The 15,216-nt window shown below is 52.8% G+C and overlaps 1 protein-coding gene across 1 annotated transcript in view; it reads left to right on the forward strand.

Moving 5' to 3' along the window:
• Nucleotides 1-15,216, forward strand: part of LOC137206544 (uncharacterized) — a 154,994-nt gene that overhangs the window by 96,117 nt on the left and 43,661 nt on the right. The window contains exons 39-48 of the mRNA XM_067705236.1: nucleotides 3,220-3,528; nucleotides 4,191-4,420; nucleotides 4,496-4,633; nucleotides 5,610-5,687; nucleotides 7,667-8,020; nucleotides 8,891-9,250; nucleotides 10,481-10,834; nucleotides 12,779-12,910; nucleotides 13,796-13,939; nucleotides 14,033-14,149. Of these exons, the coding sequence (XP_067561337.1) occupies nucleotides 3,220-3,528; nucleotides 4,191-4,420; nucleotides 4,496-4,633; nucleotides 5,610-5,687; nucleotides 7,667-8,020; nucleotides 8,891-9,250; nucleotides 10,481-10,834; nucleotides 12,779-12,910; nucleotides 13,796-13,939; nucleotides 14,033-14,149 (2,216 nt within the window). The remainder of the gene's footprint in view (nucleotides 1-3,219; nucleotides 3,529-4,190; nucleotides 4,421-4,495; nucleotides 4,634-5,609; nucleotides 5,688-7,666; nucleotides 8,021-8,890; nucleotides 9,251-10,480; nucleotides 10,835-12,778; nucleotides 12,911-13,795; nucleotides 13,940-14,032; nucleotides 14,150-15,216) is intronic.

Raw genomic sequence — 15,216 nt, forward strand, 5'->3', positions numbered from 1 at the left:
CATATGGTTTCATTTCTCTTGGGTGAATACCTAGGAGTAGGATTGCTGGGTTGTGTGGCAAGTATATGTTTATAGGAACCTGCCAGACTGTTTCCAGAGTAGCAGCACCATTGTCCATTCCCACCAGCGATGTGTGAGCGTTCTAGTTGCTCTGCATCCTTGCTAGCAATTTGTACTGGCAGTTTTTGGCTTTGGGTTTTTTTGTTTGTTTGTTTCTTTGATCAGTCGAATTGTTTTTGTAGTTGTATCTCATTTTGGTCTTAATTTGCATTTCCCTAATGACTAATTTTGTCAAACATCTTTTCATTGCCTTATTTGCCACTTGTAAATCTTTTTTGGTGAAGTGTCTATTCAAACCTTTTGCCCATTTAAAAAATCAAGTGGCTTGTTTTTTATTATTGAATTAGGGAACCATTTATACAAGTCCTTTATCAAGGGTTTTAAAATATCTTCTCCTGATCTATGTCTTTTTATTTTTTTAATGGTGTCTTTTGAAAAGTGGAGGTAGAAATATTTGGCTGAGGCCACAAATTTTTCTCTCATATTTTTTTTCTAGAAGTGTTATGATATTAGGTTTTAAGTTTAGGTGTGTGGTTAATTTTATTTATTTATTATTGAAGTACAGTTGATTTCCAATGTTGCGTTAGTTTCAAGTGTATAGCAAAGTGATTCGTTTTATATATATATATATATATCTATATATATATATATATATCTTTTTCAGATTGTCTTCCATTATAGGTTATTACAAGATATGGAATACAGTTTCCTGTGCTATAGAGCAGGACCTTGTTGTTTATCTGTTTTATATACAGTAGTGTGTATCTGTTAATCCCAAATTCCTAATTTATCCCTCCTTCACCCTTTCCCCTTTGGTAACCATAAGTTTGTTTTCTATGTCTGTGAGTCTGCTTCTGTTTTGTAAATAAGTTCATTTGAGTCATATTTTAGATTCCACATATAAGTGCTCGCATATGATGTTGATATTTGTCTTTCTCTGACTTACTTCACTTAGTATGATAATCTCCAGGTCCATCCATGCTGCTGCAATGGCATATTTTATTCTTTTTTATGGTTGAGTAATATTCCATTGCATATCTGTACCACATCTTTTTTTTTTTTAATTTTATTTTATTTATTTTTTTATACAGCAGTTTCTTATTAGTTATCTATTTTATACACATCAGTGTATACATGTCAATCCCAATCTCCCAATTCATCACACCACCATCCCCACCCCACCCCTGCCACTTTCCCCCCTTGGTGTCCATACGTTTGTCCTCGACATCTGTTATACCACAACTTCTTTATCCATTCATCTGCTGATGAACACTTAGGTTGCCTCCAGGGCTTGGCTATTGTAAATAATGCTGCTATGAACATTGGGGTGCATGTATCTTTTCTTTTATTTATTTTTTTAAAATTTTAATTTTATATTGGAGCATATTAACAATGTTGTGTCAGTTTCAGGTGCACAGCAGAGTGATTCAGTTAAGCATATACATGTATCTATTCTTTTTCAAATTCTTTTCCCATTTAGGTTATTACAGAATATTGAGCAGAGTTCCTTGTGCTATACAGTAGGTCCTTGTTGGTAATCTATTTTAAATATAGTAGTGTGTACATGTCAGTTCCCAACTCCCAATCCTTCCCTCCCCCACCCTCCCCCCTGGTAACCATAAGTTCGTTCTCTAAGTCTGTTTTGTAAATAAGTTCGTTTGTATCATTTTTTTCTTAGATTCCGCATATAAGCAATATCATATGATATTTGTCTTTCTCTGTCTGACTTAATTAACTTAATATAATGTGGATAATCTCCAGGTCCATCCATGCTGTTGCAGATAGCGTATTTCATTCTTTTCTTATGGCTAATATTCCATTGTATATATGCACCACATCTTCTTTATCCGTTCATCTGTTGATGGACACTTAGGTTGCTTCCATGTCTTGGCTATTGTAAATACTGTTGCAATGAACATTGGGGTGCCTGTATCTTTTCGAATTAGAATTTTCATCTTTCCTGGATATATGCTCAGGAGTGGAATTGCTGGATCATATGGTAACTCTATTTTTATATTTTTCAAGACCCTCCTTACTGTTCTCCATAATGGCTGCACCAGTTTACATTTTCACCAACAGTGTAGGAGGGTTCCCTTTTCTTATATGGTTAATTTTGAATTAATTTGTGTATCTGTTTGGGTAAAGTTCACGATAGTTTTTTCACATGTGGATTTCCAAACAATTCAGCACATTTATTAAAAAGACTATCCTTTTCCCGGTTAGTTACCTTTGCACTTTTGTCAAAAATCAATTGACAATTTGTGTATGGGTCTACTCCTCGATTCCACACTGTTCTATTGACATTATTTCACACTGGTTAACATCTTGTAGGGCATGGTGACATAGGGCCCTAAAATGCAAGGAATTTGAAAAAGATGATTTCAAGATTCTGCGAGAAATTCCCATCTGTAGAGAAAGTGCTCTGGACTCTGTGATAGAGGTTAGCAAGAGCTCCATGTCTGGTAGCACAGAACAAGGGTGTCTAACCCAGCCTGGGGGTGCAGAAAGGCCAAGCAAGGCTTCTTGGAGGTGGTGACCCCCGAGTCAAACCTTGAATGAAAGGAGAGAGGTATAAGGGCATTTGAACCATGTCAAGACCCTACTGGAGCCCCATGGGGTCAGGAGATGTAAATGGTTCTGATAAAAGCAAGAATTTCTCTAAATGCATGAGTTATGTATTGGAATGGGACTAGCTTAAGGGTGTGTGGGACTAGCTTAAGGGTGTGGAATCTTTTTCTCAAGTGGGTGGAAGAGACCTCTGAGCAATTTTTCTCTCCGTAGAATTCCAGGTTGGACCCCTCGAGGCTTTCTGGGTCTCAGTTTTGTTGTCTGTAAAATGGGGGCTTTCTATCACGTTGATCCGTGACTCTCCTGAGCAGGATTCAGCACTGGTATTAACAGACACGCCTCATCAGGCTTGCTGCTTTTCGGCCAAATCTCTTTTATTTGTGAATTAGCTTGCTTGGTCCTTGGGGCATCCTGCAGGAGAGGTGGTTTAATTTGGTCCATTTCCCAGATATGCTCTCTCCGACATGAATTAGAATTTTATCATGGATCTAGGAACTTCCTGCCCCAGGATTCTTTGCCTTCCTTCCCAAAGCAGCCCAGTACCCTGGGCTGACCCCCTTTTTTGTATGGGTTCTCTCCCATCCTCTGCAGGTACCATCAAGGTCACTGCCGGCTCAGCTGTGCTGGGATTCCTCTTGCGGGACAAGCATGAGAAGGCAGGGAACAGCACCAGTGTGCACAGTGTGACCTGCATCCTTGTCCAGAATGGCAGCCAGGCCTTGCCAGGAGAGCTCCAGCTGAGGGGGCGACTGCAGGCCCAGACGGGGAGCCTTGAGGGCCAGGCCAGCCTCCATGCTGACACGGTCAGCCTAGCTCTGGGTGGAGTCTGCATCTGGGGCCCTGGGCACAGCCAGCTCTCGGTCACACTGAGTCACAACATCAACACCTTGCGTGAGGCAGGTAGGAGGGGTGGATAGGGTCCAATGGCTTCCTCCCCCAAGGACTCCTAGGGCCTGAAGCCTAGGGAGTTAAAGGAGCCCCCAGTCCCCAAACCCACCTTCCAGCTCTATTTCCTCCCCCTACCAGCTTCTCCCAGTGCCTCCATCTTCCCTGGGCTGTTATTCAGCCAGAACACTGGTTGCTACCCAGTACAGACACACCTCCAAACTGGAGGCAGGCGCCCCTGCCACTGGCCCCTCCCCCAGGACTCTGCCCCCAGTCTGGCTTCTCCAGCTTGGAAGCCTGGTCTAGCAGGGCCTCCAGGATGTTCTCGGCACTGTGGTTAAGAAATAGCTTGGACACCCCCAGCTCTAGCTTCTTGGGGACATTTCCACGGGACCTGGGGGGGCCCAAAGGTGCAGCAACAAGAGGAGAGCACAGGATCAGACCTCTGTTCCCCTCGTGCTTTCTGAGAGCCCATGCCCTGTCTTTGGGGAGGTAGGAATCCAAAGGGGACACGGGGCCTATCACTTGCTAGGTGTGGCCATTGTAGGTAGTAGGTGGGAGCTGGGGGTTTTGTCTGCCTCAGGGCTCAGGGGACCCTCCAGAGAGAAGGAGGGCTGTCAGTGACCCTGTTCTGGCTCCCGTGTTGTGTGCCATCTTCTGGTTCCTCTCATCCCCAGGACTCCCCTCCCAGGCAGAGATGCTCCTACTGCACAGCCACGTGGCTTCCAACCTCTCAGTGCATGTGATGCTGCGTAGTGCAGAGCGGCAGCTGCATGCTGCCCTTGGCCTGGAGGGCCTGGTCACCAGCGCCCTGGGCAGCCGGCTCCGTGCCAGCCTTGGCCACACGGTGCCTGGCCTCAGGCGCTGGGGCCTCCCCTTCTCCGTGGACGGCCGCGGGCACTTGCAGGTGGGTGAGGGGGCTGGGCCCGGGCCCCGTGGGGGCAGTGGGCCTGAGAGACACCCACAGCTTTGCTTCTCGCAGAGCGTGGGACCCAGTCTGGCGGTCGCGCTGGTGGTGAACGTGGATGGCGATCAGCTTCGTGTAGCCCTGGAGAGGAGGGGAGCCGGCGGCCGCTGGGGGCTGGCCCTGGGGCTGCACCACGGCCTCTCAAGGTTGCAGGTAAATGACCCAAAGTCCCCATTTGGGCGGGGCCCACTGCCTATGCAACTTCTCTAGTCACCTTCCCAGCTCCCACCAGCTTGCCCCTCCCACCTCCGTAGCCCCTCCCACCAGCTTGCCCCTCTCGCCGTCCCAGCCCCTCCCACCTTCCCTCCCAGCCTCTCACCAAATTTCCCATCCTCCTTTCCCATCCATCCTTTCTCCTTTCCTCCCACCCTCTCCTCCCATCCATCCACCCTCCCTTCCTTCCTCCCCACCCTGCCTTCTACTCTTCTTCTCTGTTTTCTGTCCACTTGTCCTCCTGTCCCTCTGTCAACGCTCCCTCCCCTGCCCTCATAAATGGAAGTGTATTTGAGGCAGCTCCCTCAGAGGCGCTCTGGGTCTATCTAGTAAAATGAAAACTGCTGAGACTCTCACCCTTCAGCTCGTGTTCCTGGTTACCTCCCCTGGAGAAACCCGGAACACTAGACAAGGAAACACACACACAGCTGTCTTTTGCATTGTTCTCAAGAACAAAAGGCAGGAAACCACCTCTGGGCCTGGCACAGGTGTGGCTAAACCATCCAATGTGTCCGAGTGTCAGGGTGAGCGAGCCAGCCATGCGGCCCGAATCCAGCCTGCTTCATCACTTACCAATTGTGCAACTTTAGTCCAGCTGCTTACTCTTTCTGTGCCTCAGTGTTCTCATCTGCAAAATGGGACTGTTAATAATCCCTGCCTCCCACGTTTACCTTGAGGATCAGATGAGGAACCAGTTAGAACCTGGCACTCAGGTTACTTCTGTTTTTGACGATTCTGTGGGTTAGCACTTAGGTCTGCACAAACCTCTCTTTGGGGGTTATCTTCCCAGGGAGGCCTTCACAAAGGGAGATGGGGTCAAGCTAAGCTATATCTCAGTACTCTGTCCAGGGTTAAGATCGGGGAGAGACACCTCATGCCTACACATGCCCCCTACCCACCCTGCTTGTCTCCCTAGGTCAACTGCAGTGGAGACGCTTCGCCTGCCCAGATGTCAGGGCTCTGCTGGGGGGACGTCACTGGGTGGCCTCACGAGGTACAAGGGTCTCTGTCACAGGCAGGGCAGGGTGGGAGATGGTGGTCTGCCTCTGGGGTGGGGGTGGGCACAGGCTGAGCACCAGGGGCTGCCTGCTGGATGACTTAGGGCCTGTGGCCACTGCCAGGCCGACCCACATGGTCCCCTCCTCCAAGCCCTTCACGTCCCCAGTAACATGCATCTGGGCTCCCAGCCCTGAGGGGACCCAGCCCAACCTGACAGCAGATGGGTGGTCCCTTCTGTAAGCACACTTAGACAGTGACCCAGAATCCAAGTGTTTCAAGCCAGCCTCTGCCGCGGTGAGCTGGGCTGGTGACAGGCATATCTGGGTCTTTGGAGGGAGACAGACCGTGGGGCTCACAGGCACGCATGCTGCCCGGGCTGGGGCACAGCACAGCTTAAGTAGCTCCGAGCTCTCCCGGGCCAGGGTGCAGGTGGATAGTAGGTCCTCTCCTTCGAAGGCAAGGCATGGCTGGGAGACCTGAGCACAAGGCCTGGACTCCCTGATCCCCAGCGGGGTCCTGTGGCTCCTGGGCCAAGAGCTGTGGGTGAACTGGACGTGGGGCGACCACTGGGGTTGCCTGCAGACCTTGTCAGTGCTGCCCTGTGGGCAGCTGGGTGGGCAGCTTGTGGTAGGCCTGACTCAGCTGAGCTCTCAGTGCAGTTGGCTCTGGGGGGCCAGCCCGTGAGCACAGCCCTGAGGACAGCCTGGAGGAGGAGGACAGAGGTTTTTCTGATCTTTAGGATCTGCTCTGGGGCCAGGCAGACATGAGCCTGGAGGTGCTGAGCGGATGCTGCAAGGTGTCTGGCCTGGGGCCCTGCCTGGGGGTCCTGGGAGCTGGTGTGAGCCTCAGCCTCGTCATCAGTAAACTGCAGGTGGCAACACCTACCTTGCACTGTCGAGCATGAAATGGGCCAGCGCATGTCAGGTCCCATCTCAATTTGGTATCCTCTCTTTTGGCGTGGTTTCAGCTACCAGGGAATCATGATCTCATTTTACAGATGTGGAAACTGAGGCTCAGGGAGGTGAAGTCACCTTCCCAAGGTCACACAGTGGCCCGAATGGCAGGAGGGTTAGCCAAGAGAATTGAGGATGAGGATTGAAAGGGTCTTAATGAGCTAGACAGATGGGCTGCCTCCCCCCAGAGGAAACCTAAGACCGAGGGGGCACGTGGAGTTAGCAGCTACACCTGCGAGAAAGACTCAGGGCTGGGCGCGAGGGTGACTTCGGAAAAGACTAACTGAGCGGGAAGGTTAGGACAAGAGCCATGAATGGACGGCCCTTCCCTCCGAGAGCCGTGGTCTGGAATTCCAGGAAAGGGCTGGAAATTGGGCATTCCTTAGTCCTAGAGCAGGTCAGCAACGTCCAGGCGAGAGAATCCGTGGGCTGTGCCCCGTGGGCGGCCACCCCGAGCTCCGTGGCTCCTCTGTGGCCTCCATTTAGCTGTGGTGGGGGTGATACGTGCATTCACCCTGTCGTCAGTGGTGCCGTCCCCACCCCAGGTGGACAGATGAGCACTGGGTGACAGGAAAGGGCTGAGAGCAGCTCCTGGTTCTGTCACGGGCGTGCAGACACCCCAGGACCCCCAGGTACACTACTTAGAGATGCAGTGACTTCCATTCGAGGCGTTAAGCGGGACGTGTCCAGACCAGAGAGGTTGACAGGCCCGAGGTTCCATTATGGAAAAGAGAGGAGGAAACGGGAGGGAGGACCCAGAGGCCTCATGGGGAGCCGGGGAGCGGGCGTCAGGGGCCCTAAAGTGCTCTGAACGGTTGAATTTCTTGACTCCCTGGGAGGCCGGTTTCAGCTCTTCAGAGAGAAGTGCTTCACGTGAGCATCACCTGTTAAGGGGTGGTGGTGGGTGCCCCTGGGGCATGGGGGCTCCCTTGACCACCTGTGGACAGGCAGGCAGTGGACACACTTGGTGGGGTGTTGTAGGGACACCCGCTCGGGCTCACCTTGCCTTTCTTGGCGGCAGAATCCAGCTGTGCTTACCTTGAATGGCTCCTTCCTGGTCCACGCCTTTGGGGCCAGCCTGGCGGCTCAGGTATCTTCTGGGGACACTTTCGCCCGGGCCCACGTCCACACAGCCGGCGGCCGCCATGCCTGCCTGGACACCAGCCTCCAGCACACATGGCCTCCACTTCAAGCGCTGGGGGTGCCCCCCGACAACCACATCCGAGTGTCCGTCGGGGGAGACGAACCCCCCAGGGCCCAGCTGGAGGTGGCCCTGGGCCCATGCACCCTGACTGCTCATGGGGACGTCAGGACAGAGGCCAACGCCATGCACAACTGGACCCTGGCCCTGGTGAATCACTGCCCCCTGCTGGAGGTAAGCCCCCACCCCACCGGTCAATGTAGGTTCCCACCTCCCTCCACAAGTTATTAACCGCCTGCTGTATGCCCAGCTCTGCACTCAGCATGAGAAACTTCAGTCTTTTTTTGCCGTTGTCACTTGAATGGGGGACTCGTTGACTACAAAGCTTTGAGCCAAAGATGGGACCAGAACTGAATTTTCTCCCCTTTTGCAAAGGGCCTTCCTGAGACACCGGTTCGCTTCCTTTCTGGGGCTCAAGTTGATTCTGTTCTCACATCTCACTTGCCCCGTTCCTGGGGTTGAGGCTCCGGGAGTGAGAATGAGAATCGTACGAAGCAGCAGCTGGTGTTCGTTAGGCACGTGTGCTGAGTGCCCTCTGAGACCCCTTCGGTCCTCAGCCCTGGGAGGAAGGGGCTGCTTGTACCCCTCCTTTCATTCCCATCTTGGGTCCCTGCCCCCATGTGGGGTGCGTCCTGGGCCCCAGGGGAGCGAGTTGCTTAAGGTGTCTACCCTCCAGCCAGTGAACATTGATGTTAGTGATGTATTTCCAATAGCCGGTGCTTTCTGGGTGCCTGGCTCTGGGCTCACAAGTATTAACTTTCTTACATCTCCCAGCAACTTATGTTGCTATAAATCAACTCCCATTTTAGAGATGGGTAAGCTGAGGTTGCAGGTTGGAACAACCGGGTTAGTGGTGGAGCCAGAACTTGAGCCCGAACCTCTCCATGGGATACCCTTGGTATCAGTCACCTTGCAGAGGGAGGTGCTGGTAGAGTTCAGGCTGTGGGTCCACCGCTGCCCTCTTCGCACCCAGGCCCGTCTCCAGCTCCCCCACCTTGGCTTCTGGAGCTGCCCCTAAACCTGACCACTTTCCCCATATTCCAGGCAACTGGAATCCCACAGGCCCTGCACTCCGAGGGCCGCCTGAGCTGGGGACCCTGTGAATTCGACCTGGCCGCAGGCCTCCGCAGTGACCACGGAGACGCCCACCTGCAGCTGGCCCGTACCTGCGGGGCCCAGCCTTCTGCCCTGGGGCTCCTGACCCACTCCCTGCCCCTTCTGGGTCGCCTGGGCCTGCCGCCCGGGAGCGCCATCAGCCTGACTGCCCGGCCCGGCCCCCGCACCAGCCGCGGCTCCCTGGCCCTCCGGATGGGGCCGTGCCAGCTGCGGGGTGTGCTGGAGCAGCAAGCTGAGAACCATAGCACATGGACACTGACCACTGAGCCGGGCTGCCCGCTGCTGGAGGTGCGTATGGCGGGCCAGCAAAGTGGCTGGAGAGGCAGCTTCCAGAGCCCCTGTCAGCGTGAGGCCTGAGCCTGGCTGACATTCCCCTCCAGGGGCTTCCCAAGACCCCAGCTCCTATCTCCCAAAAACCCTGTCGGATACTTGGTTCCTCTTATCACTAATCCCACATTCCCATTGGGCAGATGAGGAAATCGAGGCTGGGAGAGATGAGAGGCACACTGTGAAACTAAAGGACCACAGATTCAGAATATAAATTCTGAATATAAACTCTTATAAAAGTCTGTCTTCTTAGTAAAATTCTGAGGGCAGGAAGGGAATGACGGAAGCTGTCCTCAGCTGACAGTGGGGAACAGTCACATCTTGGTTTCATAACCTGTTAAAAACCACAGGCTGGGTTTTATCTGAGCTGAGAGGTGGTCTGAGAATTGTCCTGTGATGTTTGGGGGAGGGGAATCCCTGACGCTGGAGTCTGGGTCAGCAGAGAGGACTGGTGCCCTCGTCCGAGTGGGACAGGTCACTCCCCTGTCTCCTGACGGAGCTTCCTGGGCACCGGGACAGGGTCTGGTCCACTCGGCATCCCTGAGCATAGGGCTGGGTGCCCACAGATGCTCTGTCAGTGTTAATCAGGTCAACACAGGATTGGGCCATGAGAGAGTAGTGCATCACGGGATAAAGCAGGTCTGCCCACTAGAACTTTCTATGATGATGGAAATGTTTCATTATTTGATATCCAGGACAGGAGCTGCCAGCCATGTGTAGCTTAAAATGGGCTCACTAGTGCTACAGAAGAACCTGAATTCTTTCTTTTACTTTCTTTTAATTTAAATTGAACCAGCCCCAGTCTGAAGCATAGACTGAAGACAGATCAGGTTCAAACCTTGGCTCTGCTGCTTACTAGCTATATGACCCTGGACAATTACTTCGCCTCTTTGAGCTTCAGTTTTCCCATCTGTAATATGGGGATATTACCTACCCATTTCAGAGCCATCAAATAGGGTGAAAAGAGGACATTCTTGTGAGTTACCTAGCATGAGGCTGTGCACGTACCAAGTGTTCTACGATGGACAATTGTCGTGTATTACGATTGCTGCTGCAGTTTGTTTTTACCGTAACGGGGGAGGGGCACAAGCTGGTAGGCAGGGCTGGAGGGGTAAGAGGGTAGAAGATGGAGAATCAGGGTCACTCCTGATGTGGGACCACCTTCTGACCCTGCTCTCTATGGTCCTGCAGGGCTTGGGCCTCCCAGCAGGGGTACAGCTCAGTGGCTCCCTGCAGGCCTCAGGTAGGGAAGCAGAAGCTTCAGGGGTCCTCGCAGCGGCCGGCCAGACTGCCTCCCTGACCTTGGCGGTGGCCCTGCACCCATCCGAGGCCACACTTCGAGCGAAGATGAGGCACACGCTGCTTTCACTGCACTCCATTCCCCCAGAGACCTCGCTGACCGTCCAGCTTGGGTGGGAGGCCGGACACCAGCTGGGCCTGGAGCTGCACACGGGGGCCTGCGAGCTTTGGGGCAGCGGCGAGCTGCAGCTGGACCCCTGGCTGCAGTGGCGGGTGCTGTCCGAGAGCTCCTGTGAGGCCCTGCAGGTAGGTGTGCCAGGGGTGAGCAGGAGGGGTGGGCAGCAGAGTCTCCAGGGGACAGGACAGGGGCCTCCTTTTTGACCACTGCCCAAACCAGAGAGATTGGGTGAACCCTGGAGGGATGGACTCCTCAGATACTTATTGAGGAGCTCCTCTGTGCCCTGGACATACGCCCATAAACAAAGCAGATATGAATGCCTGCCTGGGGCAGACTGGCAACCCCCAGAATAAATCACTGAACTGTGGAGTGTATCACACAGTGGTGAGGGCTAAGGGGAGAGAGAAAGTGGGAAAGGGGGGCGTAAAAAACAGGGCACATGTTGCAATTTTATAGTCGGTCAAGATTGGCCCCAAAGACAGGATGACGTTTGAGCACAGACTTGAAGGAGAGGAGGGAGTAGCATTGTTTTGTGTCTGGGGAAAGGGTATTCTAAGTATGGCCAGTGCAAAGGCCCTGAGGCAGGGCTGGAGAGGGAAGGGTATTCTCTAGGACTGGGGTCAGCAACCCATCTCTATAAAAGTTCATCTAGTAAATATCTTTGGCTTTGCAGGCCGTTCAGCCGCTGTTGTAACTGCTCGGTGCTGCTCTTGTAGTACAAAGCGCCATAGACGATATGCACTATGTGGGCGTGTCTGTGTTCCAATAAAGCTTTATTTACAACAGGCAGTGGGCTGGATGTGGCCTGTGGGCCATTTGTTTGCTGACTCCTGTTTTATAAAAAGCCCATGGGGTGGGAGCACACTTGGATTCGGGATCCATCACAGAGGACTGGATAGAAGTTGCATGTGGGTGTGAGAAAAAGAGGGGAGCGGATGGCGACTGTGCTTTTGTCGTACATGATGAGAGGTTTGGGGCTGCTGTTCTCCGAGTGGGGAGAATGGTGGATGGAGGAGGAGGGTTGGGGAAGTGGTGTCACCAACTCCAGGCCTATTTTGGATGTGTTAAATTTGACAGGGCTCTTAAACGCTCAAGTGGAGATGTTGGGGGCAGCTCTCGAGTCGGGAGGTCGGCTGTGGTCTGGACTGGAGGGCTCCACCTCTAAGTGGTCACATTTAAAGCCACAGACTGGCTGACATGGCTGTGGGGTGGGTGGAGACTAAGCGCTTAGGCTGCACAGCTGGAGGGATGAGAAGGAAGTGGCCAAGGGTACCAAGAAGAACAGGCCAAGAGGAGGAGAAACCCCAAGGGAGAAGGCTGGGGAGGAAAGGACTCCAAGAGGAGGGAAGGGTTACCAGAGTCAAATGCTGTGTCAGACAGGTGGAGAGTTGGGCAGCCGACCTGGGTGCTGGGAAGGCCGCCTTTGAGGCCAGGAAGCGCCAGACTCTGAATGGCAATTCTGCCCCGTCTCTGGTGACCTTGAACAAATCACTGTTCCTCCCTGGGCTTCAGTTTCATCATCATAAACGGGGTGCAAAGGCCTCCTCCACTCTCAGGATTAGATGAAACCACACTACCGATGTGCTCTGGGATGTGCTTGCGGGAGCAGCAGAGAGAGATGCCCACATGGGCCAGCCTTGCAGGCTGCTTCCTGGACAGGCTCCCGTCTGCCTTTTGGGAGCAGGTGTTTGAGTTCTGTGCGCCTGGGAAGGCGGAGGGGATCGGGGAGGAGAGGTGGGGAGATGCACGTTCACAGCTGCCAGTGGTTGGAAGACTCTTGGCCAGTCGGTTTCACAGGATGTGGTTCTCTTGGGTATAAAGATGCGATCCTCGTAGTTTGGGGAGGTGGAAGGGGGTGGGGGAAGCTCATTGAACAGTGCAGGGCTACCGATGTGGGGACCTTGGGCACTCTGGGAACCTGATCAAAGTCACAAACCCTCTCCTGTAGAGACTTTCATGGGCACATGCCCCATTTTGTGGTCAGTTCAAGGGGGATTATAGGACCCCTGATGCCCACTTGGGACCCCACCCTAGTTAAGAAGCCCTGCTTCCATCTCCTTAAACCCCTCCAGGCCCTGGGGGTCCCGGGTCGAGTGGATGGCTCCGGCTACATCATGGTGAGCTCCATGGCTGTGGACGCCCAGGTGCTGGTCACCGTGGATGCCAACACACTACGGGGGCTGCTCATTCTCAATACCACCGAGGTGAGGGTGTGGATGGGTGGGGTACCCAGGGTGGCCTGGGAAGGGGTGCTGAGGCCATGTGCCCCCGAGGCCCGAGGAGAAGCATTTCGATACCCACTGAGCTCCAAAGAGGACCCTGGCATATGAGAGCGTCAAGGTCCATGAGTAGAGGAATGAGGCTTCCAAGGAGAAGTCCCTCAGCTGTCCTCTCCCCTTCCTAACTCCCCAGGACCCACCGCTCACACGACTTCTTCAATGTCACGTTCATGGAAGCACACAGCGTGCTCCCTTTTGCATCTGCCTTGTTTTGTTCGACGTTATGTTCGTGAGATTCCCCCACTCTGTGTTGATTGTCCTTTTTCACTGCTGTATAGTATTCCATGGCGTGCCTCTATCACAATTCATCTATCTATCCTATCCATTAGCACTTGGACAGTGTCCAGTTTCTTATTGTATATTATTGTATTAATTAATCACACACGTGTTTTTATTTTATTTTAAAACTGTTTTTATTGTGGTGTAATATGCATAACAGAATTTACCATCTTAACCGCTTTTTAGTACACAGTTCAGCGGTATTAAGTATGTTCATATTTTTGTGCAAACATCACCACCATCCATCTCCAGAACTCTTTTCATCTAGCAAAACTGAAACTGTATACCCACTAAACAATAACTCCTCATTTTCCCCTCCCCCGAGCTCTGTTGATTTCCTTCCTTTTTAAGGCTGAATAGCATTGCATTGGGTGGATGGACCAGATTTTGTTGAGCCATTTATTCATCAGTGGACACTTGGGTTGCTTCCACCCCTTTGGCTATTGTTACGAGTGCTGCTATGAACACGGGTGTACAAATATCTCTTCGTGATATCTCACACGAGTCTTGGTTTCTCTTGCTCTATTGTAGACCCAGCAGGAGGTGAACTTGCTGCTCACACACAACCTGCTTCAGCCCTTGGCCCTCCCAGCCCACGTCCTGCTGGACCTGACCACCGAGAGGCTCGGGCCCAGCTACAGACACACCCTGCAGGTTGGAGTGGATGGCAGACAGGTGGGGGCTCTGCTGACGGGGCCTTGGAGGGCTGGGGGCTGTGGGGATGGCCCAGCCCAATGGCCCCAGTCCCACGGTCATCCACCCTGACAGGTGTCTGAGGAGCTGACCTTCACTAGGTGGCCGGAGCACATCTCCCTAGACTGCACGTTCCAGCACAACATCCCCACACTGCAGACGCTGTGGGTGGAGGACAAGCTGGGCCTGCAGGTCAGCCTGAGCAAGTACCAGTGATAGTGGAAATCATTCATTCATTCATTCATTCAACAAACCTTTCTGGAAATACCTCGGAGACAAGGGGATGGTAGAACAAGGTTCGGACCTCCCTCTGAGCCTCAGTCTCCTCATCTGGAGATTGGGGGTGCTAATACTCATTTTTCTTGCCCAGCCATGTGCCCCGGGGCTGTTACACACTCTCCTCCTCCAGAGCTCCTCGCACTCCCAGCAGACCTGGCGCTTGTCCTCAGCCCTCTTTTTCCCCGTTTTCCACACACACTCCCTTCATGCGCTCATCCAGTCTCACACCAGTGCCGTCTCTGCACTGCCATGTCCCCCATTTCTCCCTCCACTGAACCCCAGACCCGTAGGCCCACCTGCCTGCTGGATCTCCACTCGGATGCCTGGCAGGCACCTCCGACCTGACTGTTCCAAACCAGACAGGCCAACACCCCCGACCTGCCCCTCCCCGTCTCCCCATCTCGGCAAATGGCACCTCGTCCATCCTTCCAGTCGTGCAGTCAAACCCTTGAAGTCAACCTGGATTGACCAGCCTCCACCCAGGAGCCCCCCAAGAGTCACCTCATTAGCACAAAAGACTCTCCTATCATCCAGGAAATTCTAAGGGACTTAGGAGCTCCACGTCAGATGCTTCTGTCACCCCCATCACTCAAGAATTTACAAGGGTACAGGGGCTCTGTGTCGGACTGGGGTCAAAGACCAAACATTAGCAGGAACCGGGGGCAGAGACGTCTATATCTACATCTTTCTTCTTATTTCACACCCTTCCTAGCCTCTTCCCAGCTTTCTCTTTTCCATCATCTTCCCATTGTTTGACACGTGACGCCTTTGACCTTGTCCTGGTCTGTCTCCCACTGCTGGTGTTTAAGCTCCACGGGGTCAGACATTTCTGTCTGTCGTGTGCATGACAGCATCCCTAGGTTTAACAGGGCCCAGCATGTAGTAGGTGCTCAGTCAGCATCGTTGAATGATGGAGTGACACTTCCCACTTTATAGAGTGGGTGACATAAAGCAGGGAGGGGCCTCGCCACCTGTTGCCA

Source organism: Pseudorca crassidens, chromosome 15 (genome assembly GCF_039906515.1).
Source record: "Pseudorca crassidens isolate mPseCra1 chromosome 15, mPseCra1.hap1, whole genome shotgun sequence".
Lineage (NCBI taxonomy): Eukaryota > Metazoa > Chordata > Mammalia > Artiodactyla > Delphinidae > Pseudorca > Pseudorca crassidens.